The 17,785-nt window shown below is 30.4% G+C and overlaps 2 protein-coding genes across 2 annotated transcripts; both read right to left on the reverse strand.

Annotated features, from left to right (window-relative positions):
- Positions 1-945: 945 nt before the first annotated feature.
- Positions 946-2,232, reverse strand: LOC125422443 (probable calcium-binding protein CML47). The gene has a single exon (XM_048474151.2). The coding sequence runs from the start codon at positions 2,132-2,134 to the stop codon at positions 1,265-1,267; it is 870 nt and encodes a 289-aa protein (XP_048330108.2). The 5' UTR covers positions 2,135-2,232; the 3' UTR covers positions 946-1,264.
- Positions 2,233-4,980: 2,748 nt separating this feature from the next.
- Positions 4,981-11,154, reverse strand: LOC107408486 (ribonucleoside-diphosphate reductase large subunit). Its single transcript, XM_048472895.2, has 17 exons — positions 10,678-11,154; positions 10,232-10,293; positions 10,002-10,089; positions 9,357-9,620; positions 9,011-9,251; positions 8,860-8,936; positions 8,495-8,665; positions 8,309-8,401; positions 8,062-8,211; positions 7,881-7,967; positions 7,557-7,721; positions 7,354-7,473; positions 6,815-7,017; positions 6,592-6,741; positions 6,359-6,506; positions 5,931-6,014; positions 4,981-5,838 (listed from the first exon to the last, which is right to left on the reverse strand). Exons 1-17 carry the CDS (start codon positions 10,903-10,905, stop codon positions 5,746-5,748), a joined length of 2,424 nt encoding a protein of 807 aa, XP_048328852.1. The 5' UTR covers positions 10,906-11,154; the 3' UTR covers positions 4,981-5,745.
- Between the last annotated feature and the right edge of the window lie 6,631 nt (positions 11,155-17,785).

Consider the following 17,785-nt stretch of genomic DNA (forward strand, 5'->3'; position numbering starts at 1 on the left):
TTTGAGATATTAATTGCATACTTCTGAACATATTTAAAATGTTTGTATCTGAAAATATTTAGTCACATACTTCTGAATGTATTTGAAATATGCAGTCGCATACTTCTAACTGCATCTGATGTATTCATATCTAAAAATATTTGATGGCATACTTTTAAATAAATTTAAAATGTACAATCATATATTTATGAATACATTTAAAATATTTAATCTTATACTTCTGAACACAAATATATTTAATTAATAAATATACATAATAATAATTTTAAATAAAAATAAAAATATAAATTTATAATAAAACTATATAGATTTTATTTGATAGTACAATTAAAACTTTTCTATTCAATATCAGTTCTGCAACTGTGTGTGCACGCGCACGTGCGTGCTCGTGCGCACATAAAAGCTGGAGGGAAGTTAGCGATTTTGGCTTGCTTGGAAAAGTAATCGCCAGTGTGTGTGTATGTGTAATAAATATATATATATATATATATATATATATATATATATATATATATATATATATATATATATATATATATATATATATATATATATATATATGCACATAAAAGCTGGAGAGAAGTTAGTGATTTTAGCTTGCTTGGAAAAGTAATTTTTGGACATCAGCAAATGGTCGAACACTTAGTGTGCAAGAAACACAAGTTTCTGCTTATACAAGATATATTCTATGCGGGTCTCTGTTATGAGAAACCAGAGTGGAAAAGAAAATTTTCTTTTGGACCAATCAGGCTTTTTAAAAATTTCCAGTCCAACACTTTGTCTGCGAGCATCACACAATGGAAGTTGTAAATCTGAATTCCAATTTAGTAATTTCATAATTCATTTGCTTATGATATGATTTATGGATGGAAAAATTTTGCTGCGGAATGTTGGTCAAATCCAGCTATATATTTTTCTAAAAAATAACCATAGTCAAGCTGAAAAGTACTCGGCTTATTTCCAAAGTTCATGAATGATCTTTTGAAGATTTTCCATAAACAAAAGAGTTGATGGACAAGCACGAATTAGCTAATAGTGCTCAAGGATTCTTAAACTGTGATATTTGGAACAATTTACACCACTTCTGCAAATTTATACACAAACATAAAATTGTACAAATAACACATGAAAAAGGTTTTTTTTTTTGGATAAAAAAATTAAGGATAATATGGAAATCCACGACGAGGGTAGCATTCACCCAAAAAAAAAAAAAAAAAAAAAAGGGGGGGGGGGGGGGGGGGGAGGAGGAGAAAAAGGATTGCATCTAGTTAGAGAAGCTTTGGTTCATAAGCTGAACAAATTCTTTGAAATCTATTAGTCCATCTCCATTTTTATCAAAGGCTTTGATCATTCTTTGGCATTCCATTTCTGAAGCTTCCATGAAACCCAATGTACAAAGTGCTTTCTTTATCTCCCCTGCATCAATAAAACCATCATTGTTCTCATCAAACACATCAAAAGCTTCCTTCACCTCTTCATCCCTCACTTCCTCCTCAAACAATTCACATATCTTCTCAACTCCATCTTCATCATATAAACTTTCCAATCTCTCCATCATCCCTTTTATTTCTCCCATATACAATTTCTCATCCTCATCCTCCTTCTCCTCCTCTTCGTCTATGTTTCGTCTAACATTATGGAGTTTACGTGTTGGAACTTTACCTTTCCCTTTTGCTATTTCTTTTCTCCATAACTTCTTGTCACCTACATGCTCGTTATAGCAAGATTTTTGAGTTGGAAGTTCTGCAGTAGTACCATTGCTTTTAGTCTTGCTTTTCACGAACCAAATTTTCCATACATTCAAAAAGAAACATATGAAGATTTGTAAGGCATACCTTAAACTTGAACTGAAGTCATGAACTATAATAGCACAACACATAATCAGTAAAAGTAGGAAAATTTCAATAGAGAAGGGGTTTGGAGATTCATCATCCATTATATAATGCATTGGAGAACAAGCAAAAAGAAAGTAAGGAAAAAAAAAAAAGACAAGGGTGAAGAGTGTCAAGTGTTGGGTGTGAAGAGTAGAGAGTGGAGGGTGGTGGTTTACTTGGGTGATTCTTCTATTTATAGTGGCAAATAAATTGAAGTGAAGTGAGGGAAACGAAGAGGAAAATTTCACATGAGTTCCCATTGGAGCAGTTAAGGGGTGGCGTGATTTTTACATATCCTATTTCATTGAAGCTTTCAAGGAAATGGAGTTGATGGGAGCGTCAAATGTCGTGGAAACTTACTTAAAGAAATTTATATCTTCGTGTCTGGGGAAATATAAGATTGAAGAAATAGGATAATAAGCTTTAGAAAGTCAATTCTTTTCTGCTTTCATGATTATCGATGACTTTATCTTTATAAAAAAGAAAAAAAAAAAAAGACTGTAGATTGATGTTACTTTCTAACTCGTAAACTGCTGAGAAATTTCAATGAAACTGACACAATTAATAATTAAGTAGAATTATATAAATGCAAATGCTCCTTTAGTTTAAAATCCTACAAAAGTTGTGTTTTCTTTAGTGCAACATATTACTTTCGTATCTTTTAAACACAAAAGACAGTTAATCTATAATATTATTTAGATTTAGATGGATTAGTCATTTTCATATCATAGTCTTATTAAAATCATATATGCTTTAAATAACATGTTACTAGATATTTGTCTGATATTAATATTGAATTTTTAATTTTATAAAAATCCAAACATGAAAGTTTTTTTTATACAGATATTATATAAATATATTTGACAAAATCAATGAAATCACTTTTTATTTAAATTTGTTTTTGAATAAGTATGCTAAATATGGGGAAGGCAGATTTGTTAAGCTCCATACATAAATATTATTAGCATATTATTAAAAGATTATTAGCATTAGTATTATTATCTGAACTGTCACAATAGGATAAATTTTCAATAAATTTGATTATAGAAATTTCACAACTCCAACACTTGATCTGGTCTTTCATAGTCTAAATGTATAATAGATGTAGAGCATCAACATCATTTCATCGTTATAATTTGATGAAACTTGATATCATTAACGCATAAGCGTAATTTTTACAAAAGAAATATGTTATATATGCAATAGTAATAATAAATAATAAAATAAAAAGACTATCTATCAAAAAATTAAAACAAAAAATTAATAATAATAGTTAATTCAATGTGGGTATTGATGTAATTTAATGTGAATGTACAGGTGAGTAAGCTACACGAAACTTCAAAGTTCTAAACCCTTTTTCAAGTCCCTTTCACATTGCGTGTGTCACATTCACATCTGTTATGTGATTTTTACATTATTAATTAATGTTGTCTCTGTTTTGGGAAATGTGATCCACACTCTTGTGGAATCTACCATAGTTTTATTATTATTATTATTATTTATTTTTTTGGTGCTAATGGTCTTCCTTGTTGCATAGTTATACAGCTTCTTCTATGTTGCTTCCTAAGCATATTACTGAATACCCAAAAATAAACAACGTTCACAATAGGCTTTTTAAACACCAATGTGCTCAATATACCCGTAAAGCAGACAAAAGAAGGATTTCTCTTTTTATACTATTTTTTTCCTTTTTGGGGATGGCAAAACTGTGGAAAAACTTCTAAAGAATAGTTACTTTTTCTAAATACCATAATATATGATTTTGAAATCAAAATTTCTTGTTTAGAAAAACTTATTTCTTCCTTCTTAGAAGTCTTCCTGTGCCATAAGTCTAAGTCAAGGTCAACAAATAAGAAATTGCCCATCAACTTTTCACAACTTGGCGTGTGGTTCCAAATGGAGGTACATGTTTTATTTATTTGCTTGTTCATAACTAATGAGAGATTTTAAATTCAAAATTCATCGTTGAAGAGGACAATAACTTATTGTTATTGGATTGCTCTGCCAAAGACAAAAAATTTGGTTCATTATTATCATTAGGCACCAAGTTGCTTATTAACCTACCTACCGATGGATTCTTTTTATTGGTGAAAAAATCAATCTAACAACATAAATATAGATAAATGAATGTTTAAAAAAAAATTATATATATTATTTGTTGTTGACCTTTCACTTTCCTTTTATCAGAATTTTATAATAAAAAATAAATAAAAATCACCATTAATGAAAAATAAGAAAATTAAATTCAAATCACCATTAATGAAAAATTAATACAGAATTAAATGCAAATCACCATTAATGAAAAATAAGAAAATTTTTGAAAAATGAGTGAAACACATTTACAAACCAATAAAATATAAACATCATTTTGCCACTTCACTTTGTAAAGAAATTGATAAATAAGTCCATGCCTTTAGCATGTTATTGTTTATCGAAATGATTAGTCTTACATTTATATGCCCAATTGTTACCCAGTAAAAAGTGTATATATATATATATATATATTCACATTTCAATAATATTTGATTTTTCTGACTTTCATTACCTTTTTCCCTTCCTTTTTTATTTTTTCCTTTTCTTTTTTATTTTTTTTTTTTTTTTTTTTGGATCAAAAGAAAAAAGAAAGCATGATTTTGTACTTTCGAATTATAAGTAACAGTTTCATCAAGATTTTAAATTAAAGAATGAGAATGGGAGGTTCTAATTTTTTTCTTCCCCCAGTTTCCAGGAACCCAAAAGAGAAAAAAAGGAAAAAAATGAAACATTCCAAACTTTTAGGTAATTCATAGCAACCAGATAGTTATCTCCTTTTAAATTGGAATTATAGATTCAATCAGAAGCTTTCACATCAAAGGCAGTGGACTTATTCGTATTGTCCCGTGAAGAATAAGCAAGAAGATAATAATTGCAATAGAAATATTTGCCCACCTCACCTACTGAAAATAAATAATGCCGCCACATTGACAATTATATCAAGTCGTCAATATTACATGGGGGAAAAAAAAAAAAAAGCACTAAATGACCAAGTTGCCATTGACTCCAATTAAAGTTTATAAATGCATAATAATCTTTTGCTTGAAATTGGAATTCATTTAAACAAAAAATATAGGCCAAATAACAAGCCTAGATTTAAGAATCTTCTGATTACTCCCTCCTGAATCATACAATCAACAACAAACAAAGACAGCAACCAACTTAGTTTCACAGATCCATTGACATATTGGGTTACAGCCCACTAACGCACAATGTGGGCCAATCTATTAGTCTTTCTAGAAACTCAAATAAAACTCAAGTTTACAAAGTATGAAATGTACAAAAGAAGATCTAACCCTCAAGACACCAGACCATAACTAAAAGCTAACACTTACCTTTTTGCGCTTCATGAAAGAGGAATGAGGAAAATATTTAGCCTTAAGAGCCTAAATCCAAAACTTTTTCTCTTCAGTTGAAATACAACACAGCTTTGGTACACTATCTTCCAGGCTACTAGATTGGAGCCTCTTGACGCTTTGGTTTCAGTTTTCCAAAAAAATGCTCTGGCAGTTTTTTCAATCTTCTTACACCAACCTTTAGGAAGAAAGAGGACATTGAATACAGAGACAAAGGAAAAGTATTTTGAAAATGAAACCAAAGAAAAAAATACATACACATGTTACTCTGTTATCCAAACTCAATGGGAAAATACATACATATTTTAATAATTTAGGAGTCTCAGCTATTACATTAGTTTACATGTCATTCACACTTCATACCAAGACACTCCATCTCTAGATTTTTAAACCCTTTTGTCTAAAACCTTCAAAAACAAGTTTCCACCAAAACCACACAAATTAGGCCAAATTCTTGCTCCCTCAGCATGAAGGAAATCTCTTTAACTTCCACAAGACAAGCACTCTTCACGGTTCGTCAAAGAGCAAACCACCTGTGCCAATTTTGCATCGTCATCTTCAACCTTAGGGTTTTCCTGCATTGCGCAAAATCAAAGCTAATTGGTAACATATACAATTTCAACTAAAAAAAGGGATCAATTCGAAATGGCAAACAAAATACCATTACCTTCAGAATGGAGGTATCTACAGTAAATTTGATGGCATCAGCTGCAGCACGTGATCGAAGATAGTACATCCCTGTTTTCAGGCCCTTTTACATCCAGAAAATAAAAGATAGAATTTAGTTGTTAACAACATTTACCAACCACAACAAAAAGAATATTGGCTAATCAAATTCAAGAATCCACGGAAAATCTTTATCATAAAAGTTCAGTAATTCCATTAGGCTACCAATCAGGTATTTACTTTGCAATAGTAAATTTTTGAATATGTAATATCAGAACCATTGACCATCTTACAACAACTTTTTACATTATGAACCCTTACAGGAAGAGCAAATATATCATCTGTCGTTACTCTTACCATAAACCATGAATTATTTGTCCATCAAAATCTTTAAAAACCAGGCATTAGGAAGAGAGAAGTATTTTATACCTTGGACCATGCATAGAAGTGCAATGAAGTAAGTTTCCCAAAATTTGGTTGGTCCATGTGTATATTTAGGCTTTGACTCTGATCTATGTAGCATCCACGATCAACTGCCATATCAACCAATGTCCTTTGCTTGATCTCCCAAACAGTTCTGATAAGAGAAATTTTCTTAGCACATATCGAAACAAAAAGGCAATAAGGGAGAACAAGAACAACCAGGAAATGGCAGACCATACTTGTAAATGACTTTAAGTTCATCAGGGATTTCTGCAATCTTCTGAACGGAGCCATCCTCATAGATCATCTGATTCTTAATTGCAGGGGACCACAGGCCCATCTCAGTTAAATCATGAAGAAGATGTTTGTTCACCACAACAAATTCACCGCTGAAGAGAGATTATGGAAACGGTTAAAAATCATTCTTATAATAGATAAACACAATAGGATGGCAATGCAAACCTCAGAACTCTGCGACTATAAATATTGGAAGTATATGGCTCAAAGCACTCATTGTTTCCAAGAATTTGGCTGGTTGAAGCTGTTGGCATTGGGGCTACGAGAAGTGAATTTCTAACTCCATTCTTAGATATCATTTCCCTAAGAGCAACCCAATCCCATCGATTTGAAGGTTCTACACCCCACATATCTGGCTGAAGAATTCCCTGTACAACATGGTGACCATGTAAGCTAAAGACAATAACATGAAGATGCCAACTCTTCAGCCTGAGACACTCCATAGAATTGATATTAAAACAGAAGCATAAAAGTGGAATAACCAAGTAGCTGATGAGACTATGATCATTAGTATCTAAACAAAATTTTTACATTTTATAAAATAATCCATGGCATGTAATGAATGCAGAATTTCTCCACAAACCATTTGTACGTTAGATGCATCAGTCTTAAATGTTTATACATTCATCACGACGGTAAGATGTTAATAAATTTTAAAACAAGAACCTTTATAAATGCACAAATGCTACACAAATCTCCTATACCTTGCTCACAGGACTGCCCTCATATGATTCATAAGGGCCTTCTTTTGCAGCCAACTCAGAAGAAGCCTTTAGAGCATGATAGTATATGGTCTCAAATATGTCTTTATTTAGTTGTTGGGCCTGCATTCATAGCAAAATAACTAAGAAACCCAAATTATCGATGTTTCTTAAGATAAAGCATTGCTGCTAATAACAAGATTTACCTCAGGTGAATCAAATGCCATGCCAAGCAAGATGAAGGTATCAGCTAGACCCTGAACTCCAATACCAATTGGTCTGTGTCGGAAGTTTGACCTTTTAGCAGTGTCAACAGGATAGTAATTAACATCAATTATCTTGTTAAGGTTTGTAGTGACCAAGGCAGTGACCTATCCATTTGCACCAAAAAACAACTAGTTACAATCAAATTTTATGATAATGGTATCCAGATTCAAGCTGAAAAATAATAACAATGAGTAAGGACACTCTGCAAATTAGACGTGCCCCAATACTACAAGGTAATATGATCAGGGTTAATGGATTCAAACCTCAGCTAATTTGTCAAAATCAAAATATCGATTCTTTGAATCTCTGCTTCCAACATGCTTAAAAGGATGTGACTCTAATGGAACTCCCTGTAACAAGACAAGTCAATTTAAAAACATGAACAATACAATCCAAAACTAACAAAAAATGAACTTGACAATATGCACACTGCAAGTGCCGCACCTTCTCTCTAACACATCTTGGTAAAGCAATTGATGCCAGATTGCATACAGCAGTTTCCGTTGGACTTGTATACTCAATTATCTCAGTACACAAGTTTGAGGATTTAATGGTACCCAGATTTTGCTGATTACTTTTCCTATTGCAAGAGTCCTTAGAAAGGCAAAAGAAAAGGTTAAAAAAATTAACAATCATTATGGAAAGCAATGCATATGAAATAGATTAGAAAGGCAGGTTTCTGAAAAAATACCTTGAAAAGCATATAGGGGGTTCCAGTTTCTATCTGGGATTTTAGAATTTCAAACCACAGATTCTGAGCCTGAACAACCTTCTTGGCCTTACCCTGAAAGAGAGTAGCATCAGTAAAAAACCCAGCAAGATTGACAAATATGGTTCAAAATTGTTTGCTATAATGCCAAGGCAAAACTTGATATACCTGTCTTTCATATTGGGTGTAGAGCTTTTCAAATTCTTCACCCCAGCATTCTGCCAACCCTGGAGACTCATTAGGGCAAAACAATGACCAGTGTCCATTAGATTGGACTCTTTCCATGAAGATATCAGGCACCCAAAGAGCAAAAAATAGATCACGTGCCCGGTGTTCTTCCTACAAGAATAAATAATTTATACATAAGCATTATCAAGCAATACAATACCTATCCAGGCAAGAAACACAGTTAATATTGCCCAAAAATGCATCTGAAACAAACACCGGTATTTAAAATAATAAGATAGTTTTTGGATAACTTTAATGGGAAAACTGTTCCTGAGGACACAAATATTTGTAAATTGACAACATACCTTTCCATGGTTTTTTCTCAGATCTACGAATTCATATATATCAGCATGCCATGGCTCCAAGTAGACAGCAAAAGCACCTAAAAGCAGTAATCTAGAATATGTCACAAGGCATATTGTATAATGAAACAGTCAAAACAGATGATGAACATACCCTTCCTCTTGCCTCCCCCTTGATCAACATAACGAGCAGTATCATTGAAAACCCTTAGCATTGGAACAATGCCATTCGATGTCCCATTTGTTCCACGAATATAACTGCCTGTGGCACGGATATTTTGAACTGATACACCAATTCCTCCTGCTGACTTGCTGATAACAGCACATTCCTTCAAGGTGTCATATATGCCTTCAATGCTATCATCTTTCATGCACACAAGGAAGCAACTACTCAACTACCAAAACAAGAAGCCAGAAAAATGTCATTCTAAAATTACCAATTAATCATTCTCGGCAATAAATAAAGTGGATGAGGAAATCAATAAAAACACTACACATACTTGAGGCCTTGGTGTTCCTGCATTAAAAAGGGTGGGAGAAGCATGAGTGAACCACCGCTGAGACATCATATGGTATGTCTTGATAACAGAATCAATATCATCCTTGTGAATCCCAACAGAAACCCTCATTAACATGTGCTGAGGCCTTTCAACAACCTTCCCTTGTACTTTTAAGAGGTAGGACCTCTCCAGGGTCTTAAAACCAAAGTAATCATATTCAAAATCCCTATCATAGATTATCTCACTGTCCAAACGAGCCGCATTCTGTTGGGGGAAAAAAGAAACATCATCAGACTCAGAAACTAAGATGAACAATCGCAATGATACTTTCAGATTACTAGATTATGGTTTTACTACTTTAGTACAAAGCCCTTGACTCTTACCAGCAGAAAATCATAATCTAAGTAATACAAATTGCAAAACAAACAAGGAAAATCAGGTCTTAGAAGAAAATTGAATAGGAATCTCAAATTAAATCTCTTTGAACTCTAATAAATTATAATTTTAGCAAGACACACAAACTAATAAACAAAACCCAAGAATTCTAGAAACAACATGTCAAATAATAGAATTAATTTATCACACTAGATCCCAAACTAGCCTTACACTAAGCTAAGAACATTTATATGAGAAAGAGATTATCACCTTCATGATAATTTCATAAACATCATCGGCTATTAGTGGAGCTTTCAGTCCAGATCTCTCACTAACATGGTTGTACATGATTTTAATCCTGCATTAAGCACGAATCCCATACCAAAAATAAAAGATTAGCAGAGAGAGAGAGAGAGAGAGAGAGAGAGAGAGATGTAATCACGCTACTTTAAAATGGAATCTACAATAACAAAATATCAACAAATTCTAATGACACTTACGTCTCAGAAAATGATTTCTTTGTGTTCTTATGCAGATTTGAAACAACAATTCTTGCCGCCAACTGCACCAATCAAACAGGTCAAAACAAAATCATTTCATTTCATGAATGACGCAATCATCAGTGAATAATCATCTTATCCAATCGACCAATTAAACAAAAACCCAAAAGAAAATCAAGATAATTTAAGAAACTAAACTAAATCAAACATGAAAAAGTTTATCTATTTAACCAACTGACCTAATACCCTCACAAAATGCGTAAAAAGGAAAACCAATATGATAAAAGATTAATAAATCTTTTAAAAGAGACTGACCCACCAAAAAAAAATGAGCAAATGAAAAACTAAAACAGTAAAAGGAACAAAAGCAAACCCAGAAAACGAAAAATCCTACAGGGCTCAAAAAAAAAAAAATCAAAGCAAACAAAGCGGGGAAAAAGACTGACGGATGCATAGTCAGGGTGATTGGCAGTCAAAGCAGCAGCAGTTTCAGCGGCCAATTCATCAAGCTGGCTAGTGGTGACGCCTTTATAGACACCAGCGCAGACCTTCTGGGCGACAAGAACCGGGTCGCAGTGCTCGATGCTAAGCCCATAACTCAACTTCTTCAACCGCGCAGTGATCTTGTCGAAATGCACAGCCTCCTGACGGCCATCTCTCTTCACCACATACATTTTCACTCTTTTATCTCTCTGTCAGAACTCTCGTCGAACAAGTTAGGTGCACAAGCACAGGCCTCCCCGATTCATACCTTATAAAGCGACGCCCCTGAGAGGTGTTTTATTTTTATTTTTTTTGGAAAATTAATTAGCGTGTTTGAATTTTCGCGCCAAATTAGATTTGGGGGCAGATTTGGCGGGTAAGTGAATTAGGAGCTGTCAACAAAACGTGTACCTTTTTCATGGTGCCAGTGGGGCCTCTCATCCTCTCTGTTTCAATTGTTCTTAAATGAGTTTTACGGTTTTAATACTGTAAATGACTTATAAAAGAAGATTATAAAGAATATTTATCTACAATTAATAAATCATGAAAATTATATAGATAAATCATGAAAATATAATTGTTAAATCGTAAAAATCATGTAGATTTAACACTATGGATGTTGTTTTCATAACTTTTTTTTTTCATAAATATATATATATATAATCCTTATCATCTTTTTTTTCATAAATATACATATATATAATCATTATCACACCCTAAAATTTTTTTTAAAAATGAGAAGGAACAAAAAAAAAAAAAAAAAATATATATATATATATATATATATATATATATATATATATATATATATATATATATATATATATAATCTATTCATTCTCCAATCCTAAATAAATTTTGTGAAATGAGAAAAAAAATTATATATATGATCATAAAAATAATAAATATAAAAATTATATACACATATAATAATGAAAAAAATGATGGTTTTATCATTAAATTAATTGAATGAAAAAAATGTTATTATGATCTATCTTATTAAAATATATATATATATATATATATATATTAGTGATGGAATTGAAACTTGTAATCATCCGAAAAAGACAGCCGTTTTTTTGTTTTTTTTTTTTTATATATATAAGAGTAAGTTTTCGTGATCCTTACACAATAAAGAAAATGTTAAATATATAATCACATACAAGGTTCAAAATATCGATGTTGACGGAAATATCGAAAGTTCAAAATACAGAAATTTCCATGAAAATATTGAAAATTTTCGAATGTCGATTAAAAAATTATAAAAAAATGATAGAAATTTGTTTTAAAAGATGAAAATTTTTATTGAAACTTTAGAATTAGCTTATTTAATCCATCAATTATCAAATTGATTATAAAACTTACTAAAATATTGAATGGATGTTATGTTCTTCTTAATGAATTGATTTATAATGAGCAATTAAACATTAATAACCATAGATGAATTATTATTAATAAAAATATATCAAAAAATACATATATGATAAAATTATTTATTAACTAAAATATATAAAATGATTATTACAATTACATTGTAGTTCATAAATGTCATATTAATACCACATAGAACTTCTAGGTGATTGAAAATCATCGGTTTCTTCCTCATTTTGATTTTGAGATGTAAAATGTGAAAAGTAGTTATGAAAAGATATATCTCCATGATAGTTTTGCATATAATTATTAATATGCTAACCATATGGATCTTGCATTATTGGTTGACTATATGCATAATTACTATTCTCTAATAGTTGAGTTTGAGATGGTACCCATAAGTTGTTACTTGATGATATTCCATAATTATTCATTAAATAAGGGTTATAAAAATGACTTCCAACCCTCATAGATCCAAAATTCATAGAAATTGAATATTCTTTTTGTTGTGACATCTCTATCATAGATTTCTCTTTACGTATATAGTCTTTTCCAACAGCATCGAATCCTTAACCTGCATCTCTACTCCTATGATCTTCATCATGTATTGCATGTGTGTAATATTATTCACCAGTAAACGAGCTTAATCCAACTGTTTGACTTAGTGATTCCTTTTGGCCCCTACCTCTTCCACCTTCTAATTCATATAATTTATTGAAGTTATCTTCATCACCACTGGAGCTAGAGTGACTACTAAGAGTCTTAAATTGTGAATGTGTACTACCTGATGGAGCTGAAGCACTATTAGTTCTAGTTGGCTCTTTCATAAGCCTTTGAAATGAATCACCACTACTAGAATTTACTTTTTCAGTAATCACTTTTTGAATATTTATCCCTTCTTTTTCAGCTTGTTGAGCAATCTTTGGTTTAGGATTCCCCTCATGATCATCTAAATGAACATCTCTAATCCATTGGTATATTTGGTTGCCCTCTTCATCATCATCTTCCATTATAGTTTCAAATATTGTTGTTGGATCCAAGTCTTGATGATTTTCTTCTTCAACTTCCATATCCCTCAACTTGAGTTTCATATTATAATAAAAATAGACTAGTTTTTCAATTCTACTATATACTAGCCTATTTCTTTGTTTTGTATGTATTAGTGCAAAAGTGCTCAAATTTCTTTCACAGGCAGAGGATGATGCTGTTTGTGACAAAACTTTCAATGCCAATTTTCTTACTGTAGGTGCACTATCACCATACATGACCCACTATTCAACTGTTACAAAATAATTATTATATGATCACATATTTGTATTATTACATCAACTGATATTCACATACTACAATATTTAAACTTACCAGGAGATATCTCTTTTCTAGAAGCAATTGCTGTTGGTCTTGCAAATCCTTTCCTTGCATCCTTGAAGTATGTAAGCTGTAAAATAAAATAAATAAAGTTATAAACTCTTAAAATATATTATGTTAATAAATTATCATCATTATACCTCCTTTCCAAACTGGCTAATTGCGGCTGATTTAGGATCCAATGTAGCATAGATATCGTGTACAGCCTTTATAAGATTAGAATCTTCTCCAACCCCAAGTCTATATTAATATTGAGAATTTAAATAATAAGCTATATAAAAGGGAAATATATATATATATATATATATATATATATATATATATATATTTTATAGTTTAATTAGAGATAAATAATGAAAAATATAAAGTATTTTACATTAACAAAAAAATAAAAGTCTAACATATTTTATATAAATTGACTATGAGCTCATACCTGCTGCATGTAATGGATGCTTTAAGGTTTTATCCCACCTATTATTGATAATCTTTAATATCCACTTTGCACCATGCATTTTGTCAAGTTCCTCTCTAACAATTCGCATCAACTCATACACTGCTCCCATTGTTGGATAAACCTCGGTGTCAACAATACGTAAAAATTTATATAAAGGCTCAAATAATTGACACACCTTATGTGCTTGATCCCAAAAAATATGATTAAGTACTATATTTTCCACTATTTGGCATTCTTTTGAAGCACTATAATTATGATTGGTCCAATCAGTAGATGTGAATAGTTGCTTAAGTCCTGCTTTCTTTTTAACCAAGCTATCAAGCGCAAGATAGTTTGTGGCAAATCATGTAAGTCCCGGACAAATGATGTCACCTTTGCAAGTTTCACGCATCTTTGCTAGCAACTAATTATGATTGTAGATGTAAGTTGTGATTGCTCTAGCCTGCTTGATCACAATAGCCACATTCTCATTCTTTCCAATATCTTCAAACATGATATCAATGCAATGTGCTGCACATGGAGTCCAGTACAAATTGTAATCTCCCATCAATTTCTTCCCAGCTTTAACAAATGCGGAGCCATTAACTATTACAATTTGTACCACATTTTTCTTCCCAACTTTCAGAATTATTTTCTTCAATTGCTCATATATGTATTTAGGATCTTTTATTTGATTTGAAGCATCAATAGATTTTAGAAAAACTGTGCTTCCTTTTGAGTAAACCATGAAATTAATAATAGTCATTTTGGTGGGACCCGTCCATCCATCACACATGATTGTACAACCATAGATTTCTTACTTCGCTTTCGTTTTGTTTACTTGGTCTTTTATCTCCTCATACTCATATCCAAATATTTTGTGCTGATCTCATAAGGGGTTGGAGGTTCTATACCTAGCCCTGCTTGTTGGCATCCTGATACCAAATTCTTAAAATAATGGGATGATGCTTTATTTGCTGGTAAATTTTTATAAATAAAAAATTTACTTATTATTCTTCCCATACCTTCTTTTATTTTTCCTCCAGGAAATTTTTTTTTTATATTTTTTTGCTTTGCTTAAGAGAACTTATATAAACTTGGTGCAATAAATTTTGATTGTGGATCTTTAAAACTATGTATTCATTGTACTGCAGGTTTAGCACGACTGCTAGATTTGCCTCCTTCAACTTGATATTGAACTTTGTGGAGATGACTTCTTTCCCACTCTGATTGTTTAGAAGCACGAATTGCCTCTCGATAATCATTTTTCTCATATGGATCCATCCCAGGTGGATATGATATGTCATCATCATTCTCATCATCTACATCATATGTTTCAGCATGCAATTGTCCTCGTAAATCTGCACGAATCTCTTCCATTCTATTTGCTTTTTTGATCTTACGTTGTTGTTTTCCTTTTAAAAGATCTATTATGAATTTTTTAACTTCATGAGGCATTTGACCACAAAGTTGTACATTGTGTGAAGGATCAATACCACTAAGGTGGTATTTTAATCGTGTCACTCCACCACTCTTCATCTTGCGATTACAATATTTGCATATTGTTCCACTTTTATTACTTTCAATTAGAAAATCATATTCCCATGCAGAATCATGTTTGCTTCCTCCACTAGCCATTATTCTATAATAATAATAATAAGAGTAACAGTAATAGTAACAATAACAATTTTAATATTTGTCTATGAATATATATATATATATATATATTTGAATTTTTGATCGGAATTGGATAGAGATATTTGATTAAAATATTTTCTTATAACTATGAAAAATAATTTAGTATAACAAAAAAATCAAGATCTTTGAAATTAAATAATTCATTTTTAATGAATGTATCTGGTATGAAAATGATTATTTACAGATCTCCAATGCCTTGAGTATAAATGTTTACAATTGGAAAACGGACAAAACACTACATAAAGAAATAACCAATATTTTCAAAGCAAAAAAAGAAATAACCAATATATTTAGGCAAATTTAATATACTTTAACAATGTATATTCTAGCCGACATATATATATGTATAAGATTTATTTTCTAATCAAGTTTTTATTTATTGTTTATAAGTTTTAACATATTATATTATGAAGTTTTGCTTATGTAGAAGACAACTTGAAAAAATTAAATGACAAAGTGAGTTTTTTAAGTTATGCTTTTTATCCAATAAGAAAAAACAATTATATTTTCAATCACACATTATACATTAAGTTTAAGGTATATATTAAATTTGGGTTTGTAAATCTAATCATTTATGATTACTACATATAAATATATATATATATATATATATATATATATATATATACATATATACATGTTACATTTTCACCATATAAATAGAGATAGATACATATGTTAATATATAATTAATTAGCTTACAATTAATAATTTAAATAACAATAATACAAGTGAATTAAAGAATTTAGATCTTAAAGTATAAAAGTAAATATAAACCTCTTTTTTTTTTTAAGATAAAGAAACTAACCTGTAAAAAGGATATCCAAATAAGTTGTATGAAAGAACTTGAAATTTTGTGAGAACTGAAAATATATATAAGAAAAAATGTTAAGAACAAAGCATCATACTTACTCTTTAAATAAAATAATAATGTGAATTTTTTTTTCCATGGAATATTTTATAATCAAAAGCACACTCATGACTCATGAAGAATATGTATTGGCTCTGGTAAAAGATAAAAGACACGTGAAATTATGCAAAGATAAGAGAGTGAACAAGCAAATGTAATATATAGAAACAAGAAAGTGTCCAAGTAATGGTCAAACACACATTTATGAAGAATATTTTTTTAATTTCAAAACTATATAATGATGTACTAATGTAAAAGACACGTGAAATTATGCAAAAACAAGAAAGAGTACAAGCAAGTGTAATATATAGAGACAAAAAAGTGCCCAAGCACTGGTCAAACACACATTTATGAAGAATATTTTTTAATTTCAAAACTCTATAATAATGTACTAAGATTCTCTACTAAAAAAAATAATTTTTTAATTTTAAAACTATATAATACTATTGTAAGATACTCCATGGTATAAGAAATTCATGGAGAGTATTTGGTTGATTGATATAATTGAATTATATATTGTCTCTTCTTAAAAGAAAATGAAAAATAAAATTTATGAATTTTTAAAAAAATTATGAATTGTCTTCTTCAATAATATTTATGAATTTTTAAAAAAAAAAATTTCATAGATATTTTTGAAATTTCCATAGAAATTTTATAAAAATTTTGGAAATTTACATGTAAATAAAAGATTTTTTAACCAAATCATTAAGGAATTTATGTAGATATTTTACAAAAATTTCCATGGAAATTTTCGTGAAATTTCAAAAATTTCCATAGATATTATAGAAATTTTATCCATTTCCATATCAAACCTAAATTTTATATCAACCCCTTAAAAAAAAAAAATCAAAAACATTTAAAAAAAATATCAGATATGTTAAACCTTAATCACATATATGTCTTATTTACCCCCAACTGATGTTGAGGCCTTTTCTTTGAAATTTCAGCCAGACCATATGTTGAACCCGGATTTGGAGATATAATATTAGAGGTAAAATCACTAAGGATACATATCAATCCAATAAATAATATTATATCGACCCATAAAAACTAATGCATAAAAGTGACATAGTTAATATTTACCAAAAACTAACATAGTTAAAAAAAATTTAAAAAAATATAGAACAAAAAAAAAAAAAGAAAAAAAGAAAAAAGAAGCCAACTAAGATTTGCATGTTAACCTTATTAACCTATAAATTAAATCCTCATTTTTTTTTTTTAAAGGTCCAAATCCGCCCATGTGAACGAGTTCATTTTCGTTCAAATAATTTGTTAAAAAAACCAAGTCACC

The sequence above is a fragment of the Ziziphus jujuba genome, chromosome 2, assembly GCF_031755915.1.
Source record: "Ziziphus jujuba cultivar Dongzao chromosome 2, ASM3175591v1".
Classification (NCBI taxonomy): Eukaryota; Viridiplantae; Streptophyta; class Magnoliopsida; order Rosales; family Rhamnaceae; genus Ziziphus; species Ziziphus jujuba.